General features: G+C 41.1%; 1 protein-coding gene across 3 annotated transcripts in view; it reads left to right on the top strand.

The window, feature by feature from the left end:
- raph1a (Ras association (RalGDS/AF-6) and pleckstrin homology domains 1a) overlaps positions 1 to 27,381 on the top strand; it is a 193,889-nt gene that overhangs the window by 13,156 nt on the left and 153,352 nt on the right. Inside the window, exon 1 of one of the 3 annotated variants that reach the window (XM_041200361.1) lies at positions 2,954 to 3,070. The exons of 1 other annotated variant lie outside the window; for it this stretch is intronic. In XM_041200361.1, coding sequence (XP_041056295.1) covers positions 3,050 to 3,070 — 21 coding nt within the window. In that variant the 5' untranslated portion in view covers positions 2,954 to 3,049. Of the gene's footprint in view, positions 1 to 2,953; positions 3,071 to 4,490; positions 4,511 to 27,381 lie in introns of those variants that run through there. One more of the 3 variants, XM_041200364.1, reaches the window with a different exon arrangement.

Here is a 27,381-nt window from a genome sequence, read left to right as displayed (position 1 = left end):
ACTGTGAGGTTCAATCCTAAAGTGTTGGTATCCTCGGGAGTAAAGATGAAACTGAGCCACTTTTGGTGTCACAGGCTCCAGCTGTGCTCTGTGCTTGTGTTTTTTTTTTCCTTTGGTATTTATTCTTTATAGTTGTAGGTTTCATAAATGTCTGGATCATGAGTTTCAGTTTGGTCAAGTTAGGATTGCAGATGCCTTTTGAGTAAATGATTCTAATGGTGAGGACTCGCGACAACACATTTCGTCATTAAACATTGTGGGCGTCAGTGGAATTTTTCCCCATCCAATTACATTGCTAATGCAAGCAGGAAATTGGATTTCTGGGTGTAAACAGTTGCACAAGGCGGTCTCAAATAGCTTAGTCTTGCATTAGGATGGCGAGAAATACCTTGGCTTTGTGTAATCACCAAAGCTGCAACGCCCTGTACAAGTTTCGTGTAAAGCTATTTAGAATTAATTGATTATAATTTAAAGAGGAAAAGAATTAAAGCTGCGTTTTTGGAAGCAAGTGCATGACATTAAATGTTGGGAGACTCACAGCTTAAAGGGTCTGCAGATGGTCACTGTCAATGTTGCATTGGCATCTGCATCTAGTTTAAGCAGCGCGATGCTTAAACTGGAGATAGTTACCCTAAAAGTTCCATACGTGCTATTAATTACTTGTCCCATCCCTGAGTTCTTCTCTTTCTTATCTATTTGTTTCTACTTGGCACATCATCCACAGATACAGATGGACTTTCTCATGTGCGCTAATGTCTTACTTGCCACCACTTCATTTGACCTCCTTGACTGCCTGTATGCTGTCAGATTACTTGTCTAGTTTCAAGTTGAGGGTGAGTCTGAACCTTTTCCAGTTGGGCATTAGAAAAACCAAAATCTGTTGCCTTCAGACCCTGTTATAAATCCTGCTGTTTTGCCACTGATTCCATGTCGCAGTCAGAGTGACCAGAACCTGAGCTGAATATTAAACTCTACATCTGAGTCACCAGTAAGACAACTTGAGTTTGGTCGAAGGGTCATGAGGACTCGAAACGTCAACTCTTTTCTTCTCCGCCGATGCTGCCAGACCTGCTGAGTTTCTCCAGGTAATTCTGTTTTTGTGTTACTTTTACATATACCGCATTGCTGGTCTGCAACCTTAATATGGCCCTTTGACCATTGAAATACTTAAAATTTTCTTTACCTGAAAACTTGACTACTCTAATTTGTCCTTTCATCTTCCTTAAATTTCAGCTTGTCCAAAACTCTGTTTTATGTATCTGGGCTTATTTTGTGTAGTTGTACCAATATGCTTTAATGTGCAATATACTTATTATATCAAATTACTCTTCACCCAATGACCGTTACGCTCTCCTCTGCGCAAATCAACACCTTGTTTATATTGTGTTTAAAAACAGATCCTCCTGGCAGTTGGTATTAGCAAGTTGTGACAGTTTTACATTTGATTGCAGCCAGCTTTGGGAAACCTAGTGGTACTAGTATGTGTCCTGGGTAATATAAAGGCACTTAAAATTTCAAAGGCAGAATCTTGAATTGAATCACTAGGCAGTTTCTGCATTTTTGATCAGCTGACATGGCATAAAAATCATCATTCCCACAATTACACATTGCTAAATCCAAGTGACAGTGCTGGGAGCAAGTGGAAGAAAAATTACATTTAAACGACTTCCTCAATATTTTTTTCCCAAGAAATTGTTTCATTTCGTATTTGTTGCTCTGTGTTCCAATAGATGTCTATGTTGCATCTCACAGATGGAAAGGAACTGTTTGCTTCAGCTGTGTGACTTATTGAGCTGATTCAGTGCTCTGAATAGCCATTCAGCCCCACATTCCATTCAGTTAGATCCTTGCTGATCTGTATCGTAACTCCATCTGCATATCTTGATTCTGTAACCTGAAAACCCTTGTCTTACATCCACCATCTGTTTTGAAATTTTCAATTGATTTTGGGGGAAAAAAAAGCAATTTATATTAAGTGTGTTTGCTTGCAAAAGTCACAGCAAAAATGTAGAAGGTGCCCATTCTTGAAGAACAGGGTAAAAATAGCAAGAGGTTGTATTTTTATAATCTCACAAGCAAACTTGTATGTAACTCCTTTATTTAAAAAGAGAGGGAGACAGAAAGGAAATGACAGGCCAGTTGGCTTAACATCTGTCTTAGAGAAAATGTTATTAAGGACATTATAGCAAGGCACTTGGAAAAAATCAAAGTAATTAGACCGTGTCAACATGGTTTTGTGGAAGAGAAATCATGTTTAACCAATTTATTGGAGTTCTTTGTAGAAGTAATGTGCTATGGATAAAGGGGAACCGGTGGATATACTGTACTTAGATTTCCAGATAGCATTTGATAAGGTTATTGCGGAAAATAAAAGCTCATGGTATAGGGGGTAACATATTGGCATGGATAGAAGATTGGCTAGCTAACAGAAAACAGTAGCCATAAATGGGTCATTTTCTGGTTGGCAAGATATAACGAATGGTGTGCCACAGGGATCATTACTGGGGCCTCAACTCTTTACAATTTTTATAAATGATTTGGGAAGGAACTGATAGTATGCTAAATTTGCTGATGACGCAAAGGTAGGTAGGAAAGTAAGCTGTGAAAAGGACATAAAGAAGCTACAAAGGGCTATAAATAGGTTAAGTGAGTGGGTAAAGATCTGGCAAATGGAGTATAATGTGGGAAAATGTGAAATTCTCCATTTTGGTAGGAAGAATAAAAAAAGCATATTATCTAAATGGTGAGAGATTGCAGAGCTCTGAGATGCAGAGGGATTTGGGTGTCCTAGTGCGTGAATCTTATAGGACAGAGATGTGGAGAAATTTTTTCAGAGGGTTGTGCAACTTTGGAACTCTGCCTCAGGCAATGGAAGCAGGGCCACTGAATATTTTTAAGGTAGTGGTAGATCGATTCCCTTGTCTAACAAGAATCTAAGGTTATCGGGGATAGATGGGAATGTACAACTCAACACAAATAAATCAGCCACGCTCTTATTGAATGGTGGAGTGGGCTTGAGGGGCCGAATGGCCTACTTCTCCCATTTGGTATGTTTGTGCGAATCATAAAGGTTAGTATGCAGGTACTGAAAATAAATAGGAAAGCTAATAGAATGTTATCGTTTATTGTGAGGAAAATTGAATACAAAAGTAAAGAGGTTATGCTTCAGAGATACAGGGCATTGGTGAGACCACATTTGGAGTACAGTGTACAGTACTGGTCTCCTTATTGAAGGAATGATATAAGTGCATTGGAAGCAGTTCAGAGAAGGTTTATTAGACTAATAACTGGAATGGGTGAGTTGACTTATGAGGAAAGGCTGACAGGCTAGGCTTGCATCCACTGGAGCTTAGAAGAGGAAGAGGCAGCTTGATTGAAACATATAGGATCCTGAGGGGTCTTGCAAGGTGGATGTGGAAAGGATGTTTCCCCTTGTGGAGTTATTTAGAACTAGGGGTCACTATTTAAAAATAAGGGGTCGCCCATTTAAGACCGAGATGAGAAGTTTTTTTCTCTAAGGCTCGTGGGTCTTTGGAACTCTTCCTCAAAAGGCAGTGGAAGCAGGAGTCTTTGAAAATTTTTAAGGCAGAGTTAGACACCTTGATAAGCAAGGGTTGAAAGGTTATTGGGGGTAGATGGGAATGTGGAGTTGAGGTTACAATCAGATCAGCTATGATTTTATTGAATGTTGGAGCAGGCTTGAGGGGCCGAGTGGCCTACTCCTCCTAGTTTGTGTTTGTATGTATATATGTAACTTGCATTTATGTATTAGGGTTGGATTTTACAGTGCAATGTAAAGTAAAGCTGCGTTGAAAATTATGGTTCACAGCTACTGAAGTTTGCTCATTTCATCTGTGTCACCTCAGAGACCCACCCAGAAGTGTGCAGTAGTTTTGCATCAGCTGCAATCTGACAGTTAAAGCTGACTGTGCGTCCAAAATCCAGTTATGTGATATATTTTTGCCTCGAAATTTGGAAGTTGCAACTCAGAAATCTGACCAGCCGGGTTGCAAGACGAGCTGTTAACCAGCTACGTGCACTTACTTATTCCCTGTGGTGGTGGTAGTTCATTTGAAGTTCGTACAAGTACAGCCCCATACATGAATGATTTTGACACGGGTGTCCATTTGCTATTTCGAGAGAGCTATTAAATCTACCCACGTTGTCTGAATCATTGGCTAGGAGTTATCCTTTTCCTCCTTTCTTATAATATTTCGATCTCTGTTGTCATGGCAATCCAGAGCAATTATAAGCGCTGCTTCTTAGAAGATGCTGATGTTGAATTTCACAATAAAGAAGCATGCAAAGCCACAAGCCAATGACTGCTGTCAGTTTTAAATGAACCTCCTGATACTTGTTGGCTTTTAAAAGGAAATGCAATGCTTTGTGGGCTAGACTCTAAGTTGCTTTTACGAATCATTGAGTTCCAATGCTAAAGCCCTTTTGGTGAAATTCTCTTCTTGCATTTGCTGTTACACAAGCAGAGGAGTCTCGATGCTTTTTGGCAGAGGTGATTAATCTTCAGCAAGAGGAAGTACGTTTCAGAACTGAGGATGCAGCTTCTCAATTCTCTCAGTAGGCAAGAGTGGATTAGTTGTAGGAGTCTGAAAGAGCTGATGATTTTGTCACTGCTGTTTAGCAGTGTAACATTTTTACTGTCCACTTGAATTGTGAAAAACAACGAGTGATCCAATTATAGATTCTTTCCTTCTAAATATGGGCTGTCCAGAGGGAGCAACTGGAGCTATTTAACATGGAAGTACAGACTACTGGGTATAAGTCTGTCATTGTGAAAAACTGAGGTAAAATACTGAAAGGTAAACCTGTCACTAATGGTGAGAGCAATTGGAAGGGTTTAGTAAACATTTCAATTATTGGCTCAAGTATTTTTCCCTCGGTAGCATATTGATAGCAGTAAATAGGACACCTGGAAGAGGCACTGGTGTTGTTCATCTGCTTTGCAAAACTCAGGACCAATATTTTCCTTTGAACACTAAAAAAGTTGCTTTTTGTACTTCAGTTTTCTGATGTAAGAGGTGCTAAAATGTTAAGTTTTAAGTGATTCATCTACAATTGTGAAATTCAAGCTAAGTAACATTCACAATCTATCAGCACGGCTCAGTGGTAGAATTCTTGCTTGGGTCTGAAGATTGAGAGTTTGTGCTATGCTCAAGTAACAATCTTTGAATGGATACTCCAGTGTGTTACTAAAAAAAGTGCTGCACTAAGATTTTGTCTTTCAGATAAGATGTTAAACTGCAGTTCTGTCTGCCCTTTTGGTGGATGTAAAAAATCCCAGCATTATTGCCCTGGACTTCATTTATTCTTATCTGATAGCTAAGGAAACATGATCTGGTCATTTCCGTCATTGTTGTTTGTGGGCCCTTGCTGGGTGCAATTTGACTGCCATGATTCCCTTTATTATAATAGTGGCTACACTTCAGAGGTACTTAATTGATTATAATGTGCTTTTGGGACATCCTGGAGTCATGCCAGATGCCATATAAATGCTGATTTGGTTTACTACTCTACCTTAACCCCTCCCTTCTAATATCATTTATAATGGATGTGTTTATGAAGTGTTTATATATTGCATGGCCATTAAAAATGTGTTCAATCCAAGATCATAAAACTACAAATTGGGATGTTTATTGTGAAATTTCCTTTTTCACATTGTATAGTAGGCACTAGACAGGAGGGAATTCAATGGGCTCCTCATGAGACCTTGAACCATGATTATCTTCGAGACTCTGGCGTTTAATTATTGATTGCAATCCTCTACTTCTCATCCTTTTCAACCAGTAGATGGTGTAGAATGAAGTGGATCTTTTAAAACTTGGTTCTTTTGGATGCTGAATTAAGAAGGAATTTGTGGGTTTAAAATTAAAGGTGATGGTTATGCATGGTGATCTTATGGTAACATGCTTCGAACCAGTTAAGAAATGTGAACAGCCTGGTGTGTTCATAACTGCCCTTAAAATCCCTGAATCTGCCCTCGAACAAATAAATTTGAAAAGCTGCATCTGCTGGGAGAACTTAACCATTTTATGTTAAATGGTGTCATTTTAGTTGGAATTCCTGCTCTATGCAGTTAACTTCAAAATAAATTCTGGACCACTGAGTCCTTTTTATCCAGCTATAGACATGCAGATGCTGCCAGACCTGCTGAGTTTTTCCAGGTATTTTTATTTTTGTTTTGGATCTCCAGCATCTGCAGTTTTTTGCTTTTATAAAGAGACATTCACAGTCTTCATTCCCATGTCTGCAGTGACCTTTAGCTAAACTTATCAATCGTTTGGAATGATGAGTTAAGTGCTCATGCTTGTGGAATGATTATTCATTTGTGGTATTTTCATCCTTGAAGTAATCAAGCTGGAAGCAAGAAACTGGTATTACTACATTTGTAATTTCCTTTTCAATATAATACAGGATGTCATGTGTGAAAATTATTCAGTACCTTGACTGCAGCAGCAACTGGTTCCATCATAAAAGGCATAATTAAACTTTAGGTGTTCAGTTCGTTTGCTGGCCAGAAGTTCTAATGGGTGAAGGCAACCACTCAATTTTATTGCAGAACTATAGAGACCAGAAGGTCTTGAGCTTGTTGTCTGTGATGTCTTGAATTAGATGATTTCAGTTGGCTCTATGCCCCCAGGAGGGAGGTGGGGGTGATGCGGGGAGGGGTGTGTGGGTGATGGGGGACGGATGGGGATGGGAGGGAGGGAGTGTGGAGAGGAGTTGAAGGTGGGTGTAGAATCAGCCAGGATTGATTTTAGTGACAGTAAAAGAATTGATTAGAGTAAGGGCGAAAATTGAAGGATGTGAGAAAACGATTGAAGCCAATATCTATCTTTGATAGAAGCTCATTAGCTATTTCCTGCTCTTCTCCTGCATTTCCGCCCCAAAAAATCAAAATTCTTGTCGTAAAATTAGCACAGTTTATACACTTGTGATTTTCAAGATCTATTTCCAGCTTTAATAACAGCAGTCAGCACTGTGACTACCACCAAGCCATGTGTTACTGAAATCTGGTTACTATATTTTGCCCCTACAATCCTCCTTGGTGGATGAGCTTTCAGTATTGAAGGGAGGGTATTTACCAAAACAAAAACAGAATTACCTGGAAAAACTCAGCAGGTCTGGCAGCATCGGCGGAGAAGAAAAGAGTTGACGTTTCGAGTCCTCATGACCCCCCCACTTGATCAATTTTTGCACTTTTTGTGTACATCATAACTCTAAAACTTGTGAATTCAGTGAAACACACATTTTCTATTTAATGTCATTGGTATTTATGTCACCCAAATTAGGTACAGTTTCTGACCTTTCAGTCATGCTTCTTTCCTTCCCACTTTGCCTCTCAATGGGCTTTAGAGAGCAGTGTGACCAGAATTTTCTAAAATTGTGGCTTTCCTAATTCTGACTAATTTGCTGTTTATCATAACCCCTCTGGTGAAAGTATCAAATTAGTGCTGTACCTAACATATGCTTCTGTTTGATGTCTATGAGCTTAAATGCGTCATCCAAATAAATCATGGAATTTAATGTTTCTTTGTCTTGACTTTGACAATTTTGGAGCTCCAAAATTGTTGTATTGCATGTGAGTCTGCTTAAATCAAGTACCAAGTAGTATTCTAGCAGGGGTCAGTTAAACCCAAACAAATGGTCAATGCTGGGCTTTGGTGGCTTGAATGTCTCATCTGTTTACTCATTGAGCTCCAGGAGGATTATGTCCAAACTGTTCTGTGAGCCATAGCAGTCTGGCCTACAAAGCCAAAGCACCACAGTCCTTGTGTTTATATTTCTCTCTTGCTGTTTTACTCTGTTGTGAACTTTGTGAGCCTAGTAGTTTGCAAAAGGCTTGCTTCTGTTACTTGATTGATGAATAAATCCTGCATCAATAGCTTGAGATGCCCATAAACCTCAATGGCACTTAGTGAGGCAGTCCAGGAAAACAAATTGGATACCCTGTCTTAACGCTGCATTATTGTAAATTTTTTAGGCGGGAGAGGAAAAGCTACTTAATTGAAAGAGCAAGCTTATCCATTTGCTAGAAGAAACTGCAGATTAAAATTAAAACATTAGCTAGCAAAGAAAAGAAAGACTTATAACTAGATTTTGTCTTTTATGACCGTGGGATGTCCTCCAGTGCTTTACAACCATTGAGATAGTTTTGTAGTGTAGTCACTGTTGTAATCTAGGAGAAACAGCAGTCAGTTTTGTGCACAGCAAGCTATCTCAAGCACCAATGAAATAAATGACGAGATAATCTGTTTTAGTGATTGTAGGATTAAGGAATATAAGTATAGTTAATAAAGGGAAAATGTTATTTTAAATCCCGACAGCTGTGAGGTAGATCACTTATACGAAGTTTTAGGGTGGGTTTTGAATTTTAAGTTTGGCTTGGATTTTCTTCATGGTTTGGAGTAGTGGAGGAAGAGGCAATGGTACTAAGAAGCAGTGACCTAACTGTACAAGCACATTTTCTAAATGGATGGACTGCTTTCTCAAGTTGAGATAGATTTGTCAGAAAGTCATTAGCTTAAATTCTTAGTTTAACTGAATGCTGCCATTGATTCTTTTCTAACTTTGCATCTTTAAATTTATTGGAAGTTGAGTGTTTGAGCCCCAGAAAGTGACAAGTCTATAAACAAAATTTGCCTTTAGATTTTGAAATAGTATTGGTTCCTAACTGCTTTTTAAGAATAATATTGTCTTACCTCAGATGGATGTTCCCCCTGCCACTGCCCCCATCAAATAAACTGCGCTGTTCACCAGCTATCTTTGACTAAATCCACAGTTTTCACTGTTCCCAAATTTAACTCAGTCTCAGATGGTTTGTTATGATGCCTCTGTGCTCTAGGGATTTTCTGATGCCTGTATTCCTACATGCAAAGCATTTTGTGCTCAGGAAAAAAAATGGCACTAATTGTAGTACCTTCTGGAGCAGGAGGATTATCACAAAGAACAGCAGCAGGTAATTTGGGATTGTGCCCAGTTGATAAGAACTATACCCTCCAACCATCTGAAAATAATTTTTTTGCTTGTACTGACCACTTTCGGGTAGTGAACAGTTTAACCTCTGGTCAATCAGCCAAAATGTTACATACCAAATCATCAATCAAAGACTGTTGCTAAAAGAACTTTCAGCTGCAGCGTTTATGATTGCAATATTCATGTTTTTGCACAATCTCTCTGAATTCCTTGTTAGTAAGTTCACCTCCATTATCAGTCAGAAAATTTGGTATCCCAGGGCACACCTCTATCCATTTTTCCATAATTGAATCTATAATAACTCTTGTTCTTACTATATATTATTGTAGAAATACTAAATTTCATTGTCAGATCAATACCTTTAGGGCCACTTTGTTAAAGCCATGTGCCAATGGAAAGCTTAACATTGGATGTGGGAAGTCCTTCGATACTTGTTACAAATTTCACAGTTCTTTTCCATTGGCCTCATACTCAACTACACCTGCACCTTTTAGCAGGATTTTTCACAAGAAGGGTGGGCAAATTGTGTCTCACTTTTTAATACAATTCTTTTCCCCTTATCTTTATCACCTGATGCTATTAATATTTGCTTAACATCTTGATGGGAAACAAGTTATGGGAACACAATGTCCTGACCAACTAATTTTCTGGAAATAATTGCATTATCATGCTTTATGCTAAGGTTAGTTTGTGCCTTTTTTATGGAAGATTTACTGAACAGCATAGGTATCTCATCATTACTTAACCCAAGTAATTTTCATTACTTAGTGAAACAAGATAACATTTTAACTGATCTATTCCACTTACTGTTGAACCGCATACACCATCTAATATCCCTCCCTCCGAATTTTTAATATCGTAAGGTACCCGATCCAAGAGAATCCCCTTTTCTGAGAGCCAGTTGTCTGTCCATGTGAGACATCTTTAGTACAATCTAGTAACTTAAAGGCAAGTACCGATGCTGAGATCCCCAACTTAAACTTTGTCAACCTTTTATATGCTTTATCAAAGTCCATGATATATTCTTTCATGGAATGACATCCATTTTCCAAAATCCATCAAATTTTGACCAGGCCTCATAAGTATTAAACAGATTCTTCTTACAGATTTCACCCCAGGAATTCTATTAGAAAGTCAAAATCTTCATCACTATTTGACTGACAGATGTCCATCTCAGAAAATACCTTGCTTCTGATTTTACTTTGTGTTTGAAGCAACAGCACCAAGGCTGTACCTTGTTTCATCTTTAGTAGAATGGTAATCCATGTCAGTATATCAGCCTCTTTCTTCCTTTGGTCATATGGTTCAGACTCCCAAGAACATCAGCCTGACAGTTTAAACTTGCTGCCATTTTCCACAATGGCTGCTAGGATTTTGGTTTTATATGTGGAAGAAAAAGAATTTCAACCTCACCTTTGGGTATCTATCCTCTGCTACCATGTTACATCTCAAAGGCAGGCAGCGAAGGGTAGAACGCTGAAGCCTAGACTTTATACATTTGGAAGTTTTTATTTACAGAGAGCGCATAGTATACACATTGCACCTGCCTGCCACCAACAATCCCACTTTCAGCCTGCTATATATGTGTGGACAGCTAAGTTGCCACTTAATGCCCATCCCTCTCGCACTCTTGCAAAGTATGTCTTTGGATAAGCTCTTGGTCACCTGCCCCAATCTCTCCTCTTGTGGCCCGGTGTCACGTTTTGCCTTCTAATGTTCAGGTGAAGAGCCTTGGGATGTTTTATTACACTTAAAGGTGCTGTATAAATACCAGCTGTTGTTGAACATTTAACAGAAATGATGAATGGTGAGTCTGGATTTAATTACCCAAACTTGCACTGTGCAAATTCCCATTGCGAAAATAATGCAAAGTGTTTCAGAGAGAAGTTGTGGGTTGAAAATTTCTGTTGTGCTGCTGTTGAGGACATGTGGTCCTAGGTTCAAGAAGGGTCATGTGAAAAAGTAGTGGAACTTACATGGCTGGGATGGAATGTCAAACCTCTAAAGAAGAATGCATTTTTTCCATATTTATTGCTGGCAATATGATGAGCGTTTGTGTGGGACATACTCCTGTTCCCCTGTAGCCTGTTTCAAGTCCCAGTGGGCTCAGTATTCTGTTTCTTATTAAACAAGCTTGGATCTTTACTAGAATACAGATGTCACACTCCTGTCTGCCTTTGTTTTCATGCTTGAGGTGCCCACATCTCATGCAGGTTGGGAGTGGCATTGTCCTGCAATTTTGTTCCAGAATTTCAATTGAGAACGTAATGGGGGAGCTCTCAGTATTCTTCCAATGCTTCTGGGTAAGTGATAACAGCAGTGCCTGGTAATGCCTGAGGTTGTGTGTTTCTTACTCCACCCTCCACATTCCATTGTAATGTCCCTCTAGATATGAGACCTGGCTGTTGGCAGTGGGGAATGTATTGCTGTAGGAAAACTTAGTTTTATTATTCTGGATACCTCAAAACAGTTGTTTTCTGTCTGTACTAGAATGAAAGACTCCTGGCACATCCATCTTGCATAGGCATTGACAACACTGATGTCAATGTGGCAAAATCTCTAAGGCTGAAAGAATCAGTAAAAGCCAGGGGTGTTATTGGAATATTATGTCTATCATTGGATTAAGAAAGGGGAGAAACCACAGCTTGCGTTTCCACCCGATCAATCTCCAGTGAAGCCTGCTCGAAACTGTGCAATTGTGGACTTGGATGAGAACAGGAATAGGCTTGCATGTGATGTCTCCTGCAGTTGAATAGGCTGTCAACATTTGCTGTTCAGGCTGAAAAATGCATTCGGTATTGCAGGGCCTGTGGAACCATATCCTCAACAAGAATTACTAGAGGAGAAAATTGGCAAAATAAAATGCTCCCCATATAGAAAATACTGTAGGGCAGAGAAGCCAAACTCCTTGCCTGGGGAGTTGAAACAAAACCATGGAATACCTAGAAATATTTGGCAGATGGAATCCAGAGCTAAATATAAAATTAGATATTTAAAATAAAGCAGAACACAGGAACCCAGGAGATGAGAGCAGGAGTAGACAATATGGCCTATTGAGCCTGGTCTACCATTCAATACGATCATGGCTGATCTGTGGCCTCAACTCCACTTTCCTGCCCGCTTACCATATTCCTTGATTCCCTGAGAGACTAAAAATCTTTTTATCCCAGCTTCAAATGTATTCAACAATAGAGCATCCACAGCCCTCCAGGAAAGAATTCCAAATCAAGTATTTACATATTTTTTAAAAATGAGCTCTACTTATTTAAAAATCTATTAATATTTGACTGGACCTATCACCTCCCTGAACTAACTTGAAGCATTTCGTTGAAAATAACTAATGATTAATCATCTTTTTCTGATGTCTGTTGGCATCATAACTTAGGCCTGAAGATTAAAGGAGTGGGAAAAGCCTGAATTTAGAAGTTTCCTGATATTTAGAAGAAAGTTTGTGTTGCCTTGATTTTGGTAATGTAGGGAAAAGAGGGAGAGTCTGTTTGGAACTTTAATAAATTTATTTTTTAATTCTTGGAATAAGTTAGGAAAGCACAATTGTAATCCTGTTGGTAAAATATAGGACATGAGGAGTTCTACAGGGAAAGATGGATTGGAGGCAAGAGGAGATTATGCTATCATATTATGACACACTTTCTTATATCGTGTCCAGGAACTGAAGAGAGGTGTTAGAGCAATATGCAAAATAATTTCAAGTGTGGGCTGGATGTGGGCCTTTATTACCTGTTGGCATTAATCTGATCCATATGATTGCTGTCTAGCCAACTGAGCTGACTGTCACCAACCCCCTCCATGTTTTATAGTCAAGTCCAAATCATTTCTATATATACTCTTAACTAAAAAGCCTATTGCTGCTCCTATTTCTTATGATCTTATAATGAGTTAAGTAGTGGGGAAAAGAGGTGGTATCAAAAAGCAAACTAAGTTAATTGGGGCAGCTTTAGATATAAAAGAAATTAAAGGCATACTATAGCACTTTTCACAGCCACTGGATGCCTCGGAGCACTTTACAGCCAATGAAATACTTCTGAAATGTGCTCAATGTTGTACTGTAGGTAATAGGATGGCCAGTTTGTGCACAGCAAACTTGAAAACATCAATGTGATAATGATCAGATTTTTTTTGGGTGATGTTGACTGAGGAATAAATATCGACCAGGACACTGGGGATATCTCTCCCTCTCCATAGAACCACAGAAAAGTTACAGCACAGAAGGAGGCCATTTGGCCCATCTTGTCCATGCCAGCCTGAGGACACCCAGGTGCCCTTTCTGATCCCACCTTCCTGCACCCGGCCCATAGCCCTGCAGCTTTCAGCACTTTAGGTGCAGATCCAGGTACTTTTTAAAAGAGTTTAAAGTTTCTGCCTCTACCACCAACTTGGGCAGCGAATTCCAGACACCCACTACCCTCTGCGTTTAAAAAAAAAGTTCTTCCTCATGTCCCCCTACACCTTCTGCCACTTATCTTGCATCTATGTCCCCTGGTTCTAGAATTCTCCATCAAGGGAAACAATTTTATCCTGTCCACTCTATCTATTCCCCTCATAATTTTGCACACTTCAAATAGTGAAATGGGATTTTTTACGTCCATCCGAACAGGCTCATGGAGCCTCGGTTTAATGTCTCATCCAAAAGACAAAACCCCTAACGGTGGAACCCTTCCTCAGAACTGCACAGGGGTTGTTAACCTTGATTTTTCTGCTCAAGTTCTGGACTCTGACCTGAAACCTTGTGACTCAGAGACGAGACTGCTATCAACTGAATCAAGGCTGGAACAGCTGATAGGAAGGAGATAAGGGAATTTTATTTGGTGGTACAGGACATGGGAGGCCAAGGATGTTAAGTAAGAAACAGCTAAGAAAAAGGCCTTAAATATCACACTTGATAGCTGTGTAGTAGCTTGTTCCTGCTCATCATTGAAAAGGTTTGTAAAATGTGGAGATCACCAGCAAGTCCTCTCTGATTTCTAATCTCAATCTTTTTAATTGTAAGTGCCACATAGTGACATTTAGTTTGGAAGGTGGAAAGTTTTATTTAAAAAAAAAACTAGCCTGAAACATTAAGATTATATGAGGAAAGGTGGGCCAACCTATTCCTCTCCTTGTGATTCAGTGCCTGCCAGGCATTGATAAGGGAAAGGAGTGCTATTAGTTCAGGCTAGCTGCCAATGTCTGAAAAATGTCCAGAAATTACCTGTACCTGATCTAGTTCTGTGCAGTAGTACTAAAAATTGACTCATCGCGGAACTTGTCAGCCATCCCTAAAAAAAACAACTTGCGAAACTTTCTTGTTTCACTTGGTTTATCATTTCAAACACACGTGACCAAGCCCTACAGTGATGGGAAGCAGGTGCAGTCACACTTGGAGTCATAGCCTTCAACCTGCACATAGGCAGTCCTTGCTTAGATGATGGTCAAACACCACATGTACCCAGAAGCTGCTTAAGCATAAGGCAGGACTATAGGATAACCCAGCTGCCCTATTTAGGAATGCACAGCTGACTGGTTTTTGCCAGAGGGCCGATAAAAGGAGGCCTAAACAAAACCTGCTTCTAAGGTTACTGCCCAGCAGTAACCCCGGGTGGAAAGAACTCATTCAGAAGAAAGCAAAGGCAAACACAAAGTTATCAACGATGACAGTAACATGCTGCAATCTACATGATCGTCCAACCAGCAGTAGGTCTGAACATAGTTCAGCTCTAATAGCCAGGGAACTTGGTTGGTATGGCGTAGGCATAGCTGCCCTGAGCAAGACCAGACCAACAGGAGAAGGCCAGCTTGAAGAAATAGGAGCATGATATACTTTCTTTTGGAGTGGTCTACCTCCTACAGAATGTATAGAGGAAGAGGTTAGTTTCACCATCGGGAGAGAGATTGCAAAGGATCTGGAAAACCTTCCCAAAGGCATCACTGAATTCCTGATGAGCCTACGCTTTCCCCTGCAACAACATTGGGGAGATAGTTTCATCACCTATAGAGACTGGTAATTGTTAAATTAGTGTTTGATCATTTCTTACGTCTTCATCCTTTTCCTCCTCCTCATTTCTTCACAGGAAAGAATCCTGCAGTGCAAGAGACATGCATCCTCCATCGTGACTTGAGGTTCTACCATTGTCATAGAACCTGCTTCGTCTGTCACATGCTCAGTAATGAAAGCCACGTGTCACTTAATTTTTTTTGTCATGACAGCTTTTGATTTTTGAAAGCTGCTGTGTTTCAAGTATTGTATTACTTTTTGTTATTCTGATTTGATTAGAGTTACGGAAGCCTACCTGCAAAATGTTGACTGGGCTCCAGGAGCTTTGGGGATACCCCAAAGCCCATTGAGCCAGTTTCAGGGATGTGGAATTGTGCGCCTGGTTTTGTTGACTTTTACTTTGGCTGCAACAGCCCCAAAAGCATGAGCACACCATATGTATGCTTCTTTTCATTTTAATTTTTCTTAAATTTTCCATGTGAAAATTGGGGGAAGGTTGTAGAGGGAGCCTCTGTCCCAAAAAAAAACAAGTATTTGCACGCTAACCGGACTGTCACATCTTTGGTTTGCACTCATGTGCTTTGTTTAAATGTTCCTGTGTGTATGTCTCTCTCCTCACTCCCCTAGGTTTTATATACCTTTTTCCTTAGCTTGATGCATAGTAGAAGTAATAAGACAAATTGCTGCACTTGAAATGAAAGCTCCAGATGCAGCAGAATGTGGAAAACAAGTCAAATCTCAGGCAGCTAAAAATTGGAATAATTTAAGAATTGAAACCAACCTTGAGAATAGGAACAGGAATAGGCCATTCAGTCCATTGAGCCTGCTCCTCCATTTAGTATGACCAGGCTGATTATCCACTTTGATGCCTTTTTCCCCACACTATCCCCTTATCCCTTTATGTCATTGGCATTTAGAAACCTGCCAACCTCCGCTTTAGACAATGGGTGTTGTTGAAATTATTTATAAGCAAGCAAATTTCTACTGCATCTTGCTGCCTGAAACAATATTACTGTAACGATCTGTTGCAACTACTGAATAATTTTTGTCTGGAGCTTTCTAAGTCCCCCCACAAGTTTAAATTATTTTCATAGAATTGTGCAACACGGAAACTGTTTGGTCTTTTTTTAAGATGTCCTTTTGGCTGAGATGGATTTCTCCTTGCTCTGTATAAAGTTCCTGTTTATCAAGGCAGTTTAACAAGGTTTAGTCTATAATTTTGGCGGGAAGTGACATGTTGTCTGCTGTAGCTGCTGGCGCTCAACGTAGTCAGGAGCTGGTGCTCTAACTATTTGGCAAACAGCTTCTAATTGCAGGTGTGGTATTCCTATTGCTAAGCCTTAAAGAGAGACTGAAGCATACAGTTTAAAAAGAGCCAGTTCATCATGCTGTGTTACAGTGGATGATTTTCTCCTGAGAAGACCTATTTATGGCTGTGATCTTTTGTTGCTAGGTACCGATGTTGATCAGTTTGTTGTTGGTGTACAGTGTGGGATGGACAGATGTAACAATTAGGGGTTGAAAGAAGAGGTGATCCTTGTTCCTGAGGAAATCATCCATTCAAAATGCACATGGGATTCAAATGCCAGGGCCCATGAGTTTAACAATTAAAGAAGTTGAGTGACAGACACTTGATCATTGTGGAGAGCAGTGTTGTGCAGCAGGCCCCTGCATTTACATTGGGAGGGAAAAAAAACAGCTCCTTTTAATCCTGTTAGAAGAATCACCAACACACATTTTCAGGTTTCAGTGGTGTAATCTGTTGAATGGATGGAGCTCTCCAATGATCTAAACTAAATAAAAACAGCAATAAGTGTACCAAAAGAAAGGAAGTTCGATCCAACATGCCTTGATCTGTGGAATAAGAGTTGATGTTTTCAATCAGTAGTGGCAAAGGAAAAAAAAATAGGCGGAAGCACATCACAAATCCACTGTAGTTCTGGGAACTCCTGCTGCTTCTCATGATCCATGAGCCGGGCAGATCGTGAATGCTGCTGGAGCCAATCTATTGAGTACAGGAACAGGAAAGCAGCAGCAGGGCCAGTTAAAGCCCTGTGGGAGAGTCGGATATCTGTCTGCAGGAAATGGCCGTGATTTTCCTCTGCCTTCCAGTGACATGGAAAGCAATTTAATGTCAGTGTGTCAGAGGTTGTCAGTGGGGTCATTTAAAGAAGCTGCGTCCATGAATGGATTTTCACAGTTGTACCATGGTTGTGAGATGGTAGTACAGCAGGCTTCTGTCTGTGTGAACTGGTTATCTGCTTTTGGTAGGAGCTTGTAAATGGGCAGCCCCATCATGCCATTCAGTAGGTGAAAGAATATAAAACAAAAATTGCTGGAAAAACTCAGCAGGTCTGACAGCATCTGTGGAGAGAAAGAGTTAACATTTCGAGTCTGTATGACTCTTCAGAGCTAAAGAGAAGTAGAAATGTGGTGAAATATATACTGTTTAAGGGGGTTAAGCTGGTTAGAAGGCCAGTGATAGGTGGAGACAAAGGAGAGAATACAAAAGATGTCATAAACAAAAGTTCGAAGGGGTGATAATAGTGGTAGACTGGCTAAAGAATGTGCTAATGGTGAAATTAAGAGTAGAAAGCAGGATGAGCAAGTGACAGATGGCTCTAGTAGGGTTGGGGTGGGGGGAGGGGACCGTGTGTGGGGGAAGAAAGATGGAAATAGGCTAAGAAGCAGGGATAAAATAATGAATGGAAATAAATTTTTAAAATAATAATAGAAATAGGTGGGGAAAAATACATGTGTAAAAATTAAAAAATAAATATTGAAAAGGGGGATCAAAAAGGGATGAGGATGGAGGAGAGTGTTCTTGATCTAAAGTTGTTGAACTTTAATATTAAGTCCGGAAGGGTGTAAAGTGCCTGATTGGAAGATGAGGTTCTGTTCCTCCAGTTTGTGTTGAGCTTCACTGGAACATTGCAGCAAGCCAAGGATGGACATGTGGGCATGAGAGCAGGGTGGTGTGTTGAAATGGTAAGCGACAGGAAGGTCTGGTTCATGCTTGCAGACAGACTGAAGGTGTTCCGCAAAGCAGTCACCAGTCTGCGTTTGGTCTCTCCAATGTAGAGGAGGCTGCATTGGGAACAGCGAATGCAGTAGACTAAATTGAGGGAAGTGCAAGTGAAGTGCTGCTTCACTTGAAAGGAGTGTTTGGGCTCTTGGAGGGTGAGGGGGGTAAGTAAAGGGGCAGGTGTTGCACCTACTGCGATTGCATGGGAAGGTGCCGTGGGAGGGGGTTGATGGAGGAGTGGACCAGGGTGTTCCGGAGGGAACAGTCCCTAAGGGGTGAAGGGAAGTGTGTTTGGTGGTGGCATCATGTTGGAGTTGCTGGAAACGGCAGAGGATGATCCTTTGAAAGCGGAGGCTGGTGGGGTGAAGTGAGGACAAGAGGGATTCTGTCATGGCTTTGGGAGGGAGAGGAAGGTGTGAGGGTAAAGGTGTGGGAGATGGATCGGATGCGGTCGAGGGTCCTGTTAACCACCATGGGTGGGAAACCCCGGTTAAGGAAGACACGTAAGAAGCGCTGTTTTGGAAAGTGGCATCATTGGAACAGATGCATCCGAGGCAAAGGAACTGAGAGAATGCGATGGAGTCCTTACAGGAAGCAGGGTGTGAGGAGCTGTAGTTGAGGTAGCTGTGGGAGTTGGTGGGCTTGTAATTGATATTGGTGGACAGTCTATCACCAGAAATTGAGACAGAGAGGTCAAGGAAGGGAAGGGAAGTGTCAGTGATTGACCTTGTGAAAGTGATGGAGGGGTTGAAATGGGAAGCAAAACTAATAAATTTTTCCAGGTCTAGACGAGAGCATGAAGCGGCACCGAAACCTTATCAATGTACCGGAGAAAGAGTTGTGGGAGGAGGCATGAGTAGGACTGGAACAAGGAATGCTCCATAAAGAGACAGGCATAACTGGGGCCCATGCAGGTACCCATAGCCGCACGTTTTATTTGGAGGAAGTGAGACGAGTTTAAGGAGAAATTGTTCAGTGAGAGAACAAGTTCAGCCAGACGGAGGAGAGTGGTGGTGGATGGGATTTTTCGGGCCTCTGTTCAAGGAAAAAGCGGAGAGTCCTCAGACCATCCTGGTGGGGGATAGAGTTGTAGAGGGATTGGATGTCCATGGTGAAGAGATGGTTGGGGCCAGGGAACTGGAAATTGTTGATATGATGTAACGCATCAGAGGAATCGCAGATGTAGGTGGGAAGAGATTGGACAAGGGGAGAGAGAACGGAATCAAGATAGGAAGAAATGAGTTCCGAGGGGCAGGAACAGGCTGACATGATCGGTCTATTGGGACAGTCCTGTCTGTGGATTTTGGGGAGAAGGTAGAAGCGAGCTGTCCGAGGTTGGGAGACTGAGGTTGGAAGCTGTGGAGGGAAGATCTTCAGAGGAGATGAGGTCAGTGACAGTCCTGGAAATAATGGCTTGATGTTCGGTGGGGTCATGGTCCAGGGGTAGGTAGGATGAAGTGTCTTCGAGTTGGCACTCAGTCTTTGCGAGGTAGAGGTCAGTACGCCAGACTACAACAGCAGGTTTGATAACAAAATTAGGGTTGGACCTGAGGGAACGGAGTGTGGCAAGTTCAGAAGAAGACAGGTAAGAGTGGGTTAGAGTAGCAGAGAAATTGAGACGACTGATGTCTCGCTGACAGTTCTCAAAAAGATCAAGAGCAGGTAAGAGGCCAGAGGGAGGGGCCCAGGTGGAGGGAGAATACTGGAGGCGGGTGAAAGGATCCATTGAATTGGGTGGGGGGGGACACTCCTGCCCAAAGAAGTGAACACGGAGACGAAGGCAACTTAAGAAGAGTTCAGCATCGTGCCGAGCTCAGAATTCATTGAGGTGAGGGCATTAAGGGTATGAAACTAACTCCTTTGCTGAGTTCTGAACACTCAACATCAGGGAGGGGAAGGTCAGGGGGTATGGTGATTACACGGCTGGGATTCGAAGACAGGAAGAGTTGGAGGGTCCTGGATTGGGCGTTGGTATCAATGAGTTGTTGGAGCTTGCACTCCTTTGCACCTGAAAGAAAGAGGCAAAATTTCTTAAGATAACGGATGAGACTAAGAATAAAATGAAACTGGGTGCAAGGACAACTTAGCGATAGGATGAGTTGGTGCTGCTGGAGGGAGAGGTCATGTGTTCATATAGCGGTGCAGGGCACAATGTGGATCTCAGAATGCATCAAGAACAGCAGTCTGAGGAGCATTGCATGTCTTGGAGATACCTGTAGTCCTGGGTGGATTCAAAACATGAGGGATGGAACTTCAGGTGGGATCCACATGGGGTAAGTCGGAGACTGAGACAGTCGCTGAGGAAGGAAATATGGCTGTGAAAGTGAGTTTTAGTAAACACATTGTCAAACACCAGGAGGTAAATGGAAAGCAATGAAAGTGAACAGGGCAAAAAGGCAAGTGGAAATCCTGTTGGAGAGAAGAGCAGTACTTCAAGGTAGGCATTCCTGGAAAAGAAGTGGCAGTCAATTAAACACTAAGATAAAAGCAAAATACTGCGGATGCTGGAAATCAGAAACAAAAACAAAAATTGCTGGAAAAACTCAGCAGGTCTGACAGCATCTGTGGAGAGAAAGACAGAGTTAACGTTTTGAGTCCGTATGACTTCTTCAGAACTAAAGAGAAGTAGAAATGTGGTGAAATATGTGCTGTTTAAGAGGGTTAAGCTGGATAGAAGGCCAGAAAGAATATGGAAAATGTGTTGACATGCAGAATGATGCGCAAGCGTTGGGAAGCTGCTGGTCAGGCTGAGGATCCTCTCTGTTGAGGGGATGGGGCTAGTGTATTGTCAGGAGGGGTGATTCTCTGTGGTATGGAAACAGTTGTTACTGATTCAATGCAGTCCAGGCGAATCACTTCTGTTTTAAAGTGGCTCTTCGCCTCTCAATAGGCCCTCTCCCAAAAGGAGGGGGGTGGGGGTGTAGGGCATGCACATAAATAAAAATTTTCTATGTAACTAAGTGTAAAAGAGCAATGGCATTGTGACAGATATCCTGAAGCAAAAAAAATGACTATCCAAAACTATCTTGACAATATCAGCCTGCCCATAAAATTGATAAACAGCGGTTTGGTTGTTATGGGGCAGTTTTCCTCTGACTGCACTCACTACTATTGAAAGAAATCTGGGTACAAAGCCCTCTAAACATGCTTTGGAGTAAATTTGTGTCAGCATTCGTGCATTGTTTTCAAGTGCAGTTACAGAAGAAGTTTGGGGCGGTGTTGTTCATGGTGAGGATTAGCATCTATTTTTCCTCCTGCAGTTAGGCCTATATTTAAAAAGATTTGTTTGGACAAGAGGCCTTTTTGGCTTCCAAAAAATGCTCATGTATCTGGTGATGAGGTATTATAATTGTGTTTTTAAAAATCTAATTTCCAGTATTTGAAATGCTGCACACGCTAGTAATGAGTACCATGAAGTTTTCCTAAAACCTTTTTTGAGTTTCAATTTCAATTCCGTAACTTTCAGTTTGCCAACTGTATCTGAATCCCTCACTTGTTACCTAAAAATAGCATCTTGTGTCATTGTCTGTCTTCCTTGCTCACTAACTCCATTCATTCAGTAGAAGAGTGCTCATAGCTGAGGTTGGTAATGGCACTGCCATTGAATGGCAGAGTGAAATCCTGTTTGGCAGCCAAATGTTCTGTCATTTCCTGTGAGGCAGGACAGCATTGGGTGATGGGGAAAGGAATTGTGCGGTAGTGAGACTCACAGGAAGGGTGCGGTCTGTTAGGTTACTCATTCCTATTCAGGGTCTATATTTGACTAAAATACAGTGTAGCCTTTCTCAATCAGTTTCCATTCATCCAGTTGAGTCAGGAAACTCTCTCATCAAGGGGAAATGCGAGACAAGTTGATTGGATGATGTCATTCAGCCATTTCCACCTTTAACAATGGGACGTATGATGTGGTCTGGTCAAAAACAGACCAGAAATTCAGAACCCAAAGTTTGAAGTTAAGTAAATATTGGGGGGAAAGAAACATTCACAGTGTGAAGATATTGTATTTTAATCAGATTGCTGTTTATACTTGCTGGATACCTGTAAGGGATATTAATGTGTGTTATTCTTCTTCAGAATCTTTATACGGAAAATCTGAATTTAATGCCAGCTACAGTGTGTGCGCTTTGGTTAATAACGTGTCACACTGCGGTATTAACTTTTTTATCATCAGCAAGTCAGCCCTGCGAATTGAAGTTGTCCTGAGCTTTTCTGATGTCAATTTGTAAAATATATATGTGATTGAAGGCAGTATTAAAAACATGCTTTTGATGGCACTTAATGGTGTCTAGTAACTATAAACAGAAATCTGATTTCAATTACAATATCCCCCATGTGTTGTATCGCAACATTGGTGAATGTTTTTTCTCTGTCTCCTATATACTTCAACAGCAGGCACTTTTCAACAAGGGTCATTGAGGGATTACCATTCAGAAACAGGGATCTTAGTTGTATGTTTCTAGGTGAGGCCCTAGTGAGAGCTGTTGTGTATCTTGTGTTTCACCTTGATTTGCCATGCCTGAGGATCCTCTACTAGTACTCAGAGCTCTGCTGTAAATAGAAGTTACTTGAAAATGTTGTCTTTAGGTACCTAAATCTAAAGCTTCTAAGTCTTGACTTATAGGTAAAAGTTTGGTAATTACTAAGTTGGTAGTGTATAAATTTGCTCTTGAAAGTTAGGCTACAGAGAAGGTTGAAGTTGAACCATAAGTCTTGAGTTATGAGAATTTATTCCCCCTTTCGAAGATCAAAAGGTTTCTTAATTAATGGCATCAACAATCCTCATCAAAATTGCAAATCGCTGACTCTGGTGCACTATCTCTCCTCCTTAGCCCCCTGGCCTTTGACAAGGTCAATTGCACAGTCCTTCTCCAGTGCCTCCATTCTGTTGTCCAGCTCAGTGAGGCTACCTTTGCTTGGTTCCACTTAACTATCTGATTGTAACCAAACCAACTTCATAAATTACTTCTCATAAGCTGCTATATTTAAAGCCACACAGGATCTATTGTTAGTTCTTTCCTCAACCACATGCAGATCCTGCTATTTATCGTATGCAGACTTGGGTCAGTTTCCACATGTGTGCAGAAGCCATCCAGCTCAATCTCTCCACTGTCTGTCTTTATGTCCCAGCACTGCCTGTGTTGTCAGATTGCTTTTCTGACACCTGGTCTTGGATGAGCTACAGTTTTTTCCCATTAACATTGGGAATACTGAAGCTATTACCTTTGGTTTCTGCCACAAACTCTTCCTGTCACCAATTCCGTCCTCACCTTGGCCATTGTTTCAGGCTTAACCAGATTTTTTGCAGAGTTGGTGCCCTATTTTGCCCCATTATTTACCCATACCTCCTCCATCTTAAATATTGCTTCTTTCCACTTCTGCCTGTACCTCAGCCCACCTGTGGCTGAAACCTTCATCTGTGCCTTTGTTTTTTTTCCTATTTAACTATTCCAATGATCTCCCAGCCAGTTCCTTATCCTCTACCCTCCATAACCTTCAGCTTATCCGAAGTTTTCGTGTATCCTATCTCAAGTCCCACTCACCTTCACTTTTGTCCTTACTGACTTATATTGGCTCAAACCTCCCACGTGTAACAATTGCATCCTCAAGTTGAAATCTCATGTATTTGCGTTTCTCTTTCTGTAACCTCTTCCAGTTCTCCAATTTCAAAATCTTTGTTTCTCAGACTCCAGCCTCTCTCCATCTTACCAATGACAGCTAAGTCTTCAGCTGCCTCGACCTGGTTTCTCATCCCTAAATCCCTGCACTTTTCCACCTTACTCTCCTTGTTTGTGACCCTCTCTAAAACCCATCTCTTTGATCAAGCTTTTGGTTCCCCCCTCTTAATACCTTCTTTGGCTCAGTGTTCATTCCTTCTGTGATTACACTTTTGAAACTCCTTGGTGTGTTCTGTTAAAAGTGCTACTTAAATTCAAGTTGCTAATAGTCAAAGTTCTCACTTTTTAACACAAATTATCGAGGTATGTGCTTAAACTTCTGAATGATTTGTTTTTGACATCATATAGCAATTGGAAATGCAATGCCATCTGTCTGGTTCAACTAGAAGTACCACATCTTCCATGGCACTACTCACAGGAACTCAGGACATGCACATTTTTGACCTGAAATGTGAAGGATGTAAATATGATGCCAGCTGGAAGTGTGTGCAATTTGCATGACTTGTAAAATAATTATAGATATTACTGGCTTTCCCTTGACATTGCCGAGGTAAGTGGGAGGATTCATGGCATCTTACTGGTCATTTCTTCTTTTTTTTTCTGCTTGTCTTCATTCTTTGTCTCTGTTTATCTATCGTCTACCTCTCTGCCTGGCTCCCAACAGCCAGCAGTAACTACTGCATCAAAACTGATCTAAGCTGCTTCAGAAAGGAATTGTCCAGTCTGGTAATTCGGGAAGCATACATCGGTTGTTGTGATAAGAGTATACCTAACTTGTCCATGTTTTCAGACATTCCTGCTTTCAGCTTTACCAGCTGTTGTTAGAACTCTGCAGGAGATAACTATAGTGGGTAGTTTTCCTGCTGCATTTACTCTCTTGTGGTGCCCACCACCCTTTTTAATTTTGGGTGATCGCTTCAGTACTGGGAAGAGAATATTTTGGCATGTGGAATTAATAGGCATGGATAAGCATTTATCGCTTCTAGAGCAGCATCTTAGGTACATCTTGTCACAACTGTTTGAAGGAAGAAAGAGGAAAGATAGACTATATATCAGGAAGACCAGTTTCCTAACAGGTTTACAAAATGTAGAATTTATTCTCGAATTCTACTGCTTGAAGGAAAGCTGATGGCCACTTGATGTATTAAATACCGTGTGTTTATCAATGATTAGAAGGTAGAGGTGCTCTGACTTTAGGAAATTTGGCAGAATGAATCATGAAAGTGAAAGTGGGAGCTAAATATTTAAAAACAAAAATAGAATTACCTGGAAAAACTCAGCAAGTCTGGCAGCATCGGTGGAGAAGAAAAGAGTTGACGTTTCGAGTCCTCATGACCTTTCAACAGAGCTAAATATTTTAAACAGCTTTGGTTCCCAGCTGTTTCTGTTAGCAAGGTGTTGGATCTGATACAATACCCTTGCTTTTGAGGACTCGTTTAGGTTGGACATGATATTCTGTGGATTACCTCTCAACTCCCATAGGTGTCCATGGAGCTTTACCTCAGCAACAGTTTGTGTCTCCAGGAGAAGAAAAGGAGCCAACCTTCTGAAGGGTTTTGATGCTGCAATAAGAAGACAATTTGACAGCTTCAACTAATATTTTTCAAAATATGAGGCTAATTATCCATAGAGTATACTTGTAAAGTCAAGTGATATTCTTCTGTGTTCCATCATTGTGTAGAAATTCTGTACAGAGTTGAAGAATGTGAAGTAAGCTCCCTGTGAGACCATAGACACGTGAATATTCTCGATGCCAACCAGCAATGTAATTATGATCTGTGTACTTTTTGTTGCTTTCTCTTTTCAATTCTGATTGTTAACTTTGGGAGGTTGGGGATATTCTGATTTATTTTTTTTCCCCTAGATTCATTAATTTAAAAACTATGACGTGAATGACCTGAGACTCGATGGTCTGGTCAATGTATCCTCCTGCCTGAATAGCCAAACATTATGCAGATAAATAAGAATCAGTGCAACTCAGTGAGTTTTGTACTCTACTGAATAAACAGGAAATCTATAAGGTTATGCAATAAGTGCAGTGACTAATGCCTTCTAGAATGTCTAAAATTAAGACGTCAATGTGTTGGATTTTATTGATTATTAATATGGTCAGTGCTCCTCTGGAGTTCCCTCAATGATTCTGAGCTGAAAAGATAGTCTTGCACACTTCTCCTCATCAATGATTGTGTTAAAGACTAAAGAAGTTGCAGAGAATGGCATTAAGGTAAGATAGCAGAATGTGTTAATAGCAGAACAAGGGCCAGCACTCTGAAAGCATAACACAGAAACAAGTGACAGATGGCCCTGTTGTGGTGGTGGGGGAAATAGGAGGAGGAGGGACTTCATGGTCTGAAGTTGTTGAACTCGATGTTATGTCTGGAAGACTGTTAAGATGAGGTGCTGTTCCTCTAGTTTGCATTGGGCTTCACTGGAGCATTGCAACAGGCCAAGGACAGAGTATGTGAGTATGTGAGCAAGATGGTGTATTGAAATGGCAAGCGACAGGAAGGTCTGAGTCATGCCTGTGCACTAAGTGAAGGTGTTCTGCAAAATGGCCACCCAATCTCCATTTTGTCTCCCCAATGTAGAGGAGACTGTATTGGGAGCTGTGAATACAGTAGACCAAATTCAAGGAGGTGCAAGTGAAGCACTGCTTCACCTGAAAGGAGTGTTTGGGGCCTTGGACAGGGAGGAGGTAAAGGGGCAGGTGTTGCACCTCCTGCGATTGCATGGAAGGAGATGAGGAGTTGGGGTTGATGGAGTGGACCAGGGTGTCACGGAAGGAATGGTCTCTACGGAATGCTGACAGAGGGGCTATGGGGAAAATGTTTTTGGTGCTGGCATCATGCTGGAGTTGGCAGAAATGGCAGAGGATGATCCTTTGAATGCAGAGGCAGGTGGGATGAAAAGTGAGAACAAGGAGGACCCTATCATGGTTCTGGGAGGGAGGGGAAAGAGTGAGGGCAGAGGTGCTGGAGATGAGTCAGACACGGTTGTGGGCCCTGCCAGGCAGGTGAAGGGGAGAAATGGGTGGAAATTTCCTGTGTAAGCAGGAAAGGACCAAGTTAAGTGTATAAATTGAATTGTAGCTCTGTTTACCTGTTTTTTGTTTTACCCCCCCCACCACACACACACACACACACACACACACACACACACACACACACACACACCTTCCCTTTAATCTTGGATCTAATTTTTTGTTCGAGGTTTTTATTTTAAGTGATATTATTCCTGATAGCATTATACGGCTGATCCATTTTAGCAATGGCATTGATTTTTGGTGCAGCAGGCTCCATCTACAGAAACGGATGAGATTTTAGTGGTGGCATCTGTATGACGGCAACTTGTTTTATTGCTGGAAGGTTTTGGTGGGATGCCTGTGTGCACTCAAGTCTTCCTGTTGTGTAATGCTCTAAAGAATACTGAAGACTAACTGATTTTGGCACTGAATATCATGGTAGTAATCAGTTTCATCTGTGGCCTTTGCAAATTTTCACTGATTATACTGTGGAGCTATTTGGCTGAATTAATGCATTGTTTTACCACTTGTGTATTAAGCTATATTTAAGAGTGGGGGAGTGAGGGAATGAGACAGTTACAATTTTGTTCATAAAATGATTGTCTTTTTAAGCAACCTTGTTGGAAGCATGAATTCCTATGTGTGAGCTAGACATATGAGCTTGTAGTGAGAACAG

The sequence above is a fragment of the Carcharodon carcharias genome, chromosome 12, assembly GCF_017639515.1.
Source record: "Carcharodon carcharias isolate sCarCar2 chromosome 12, sCarCar2.pri, whole genome shotgun sequence".
In the NCBI taxonomy this organism is placed as follows: domain Eukaryota; kingdom Metazoa; phylum Chordata; class Chondrichthyes; order Lamniformes; family Lamnidae; genus Carcharodon; species Carcharodon carcharias.
The sequence above is the reverse complement of the archived record's forward strand: the minus strand, read 5'-3'. Positions and strand labels throughout refer to the sequence as shown.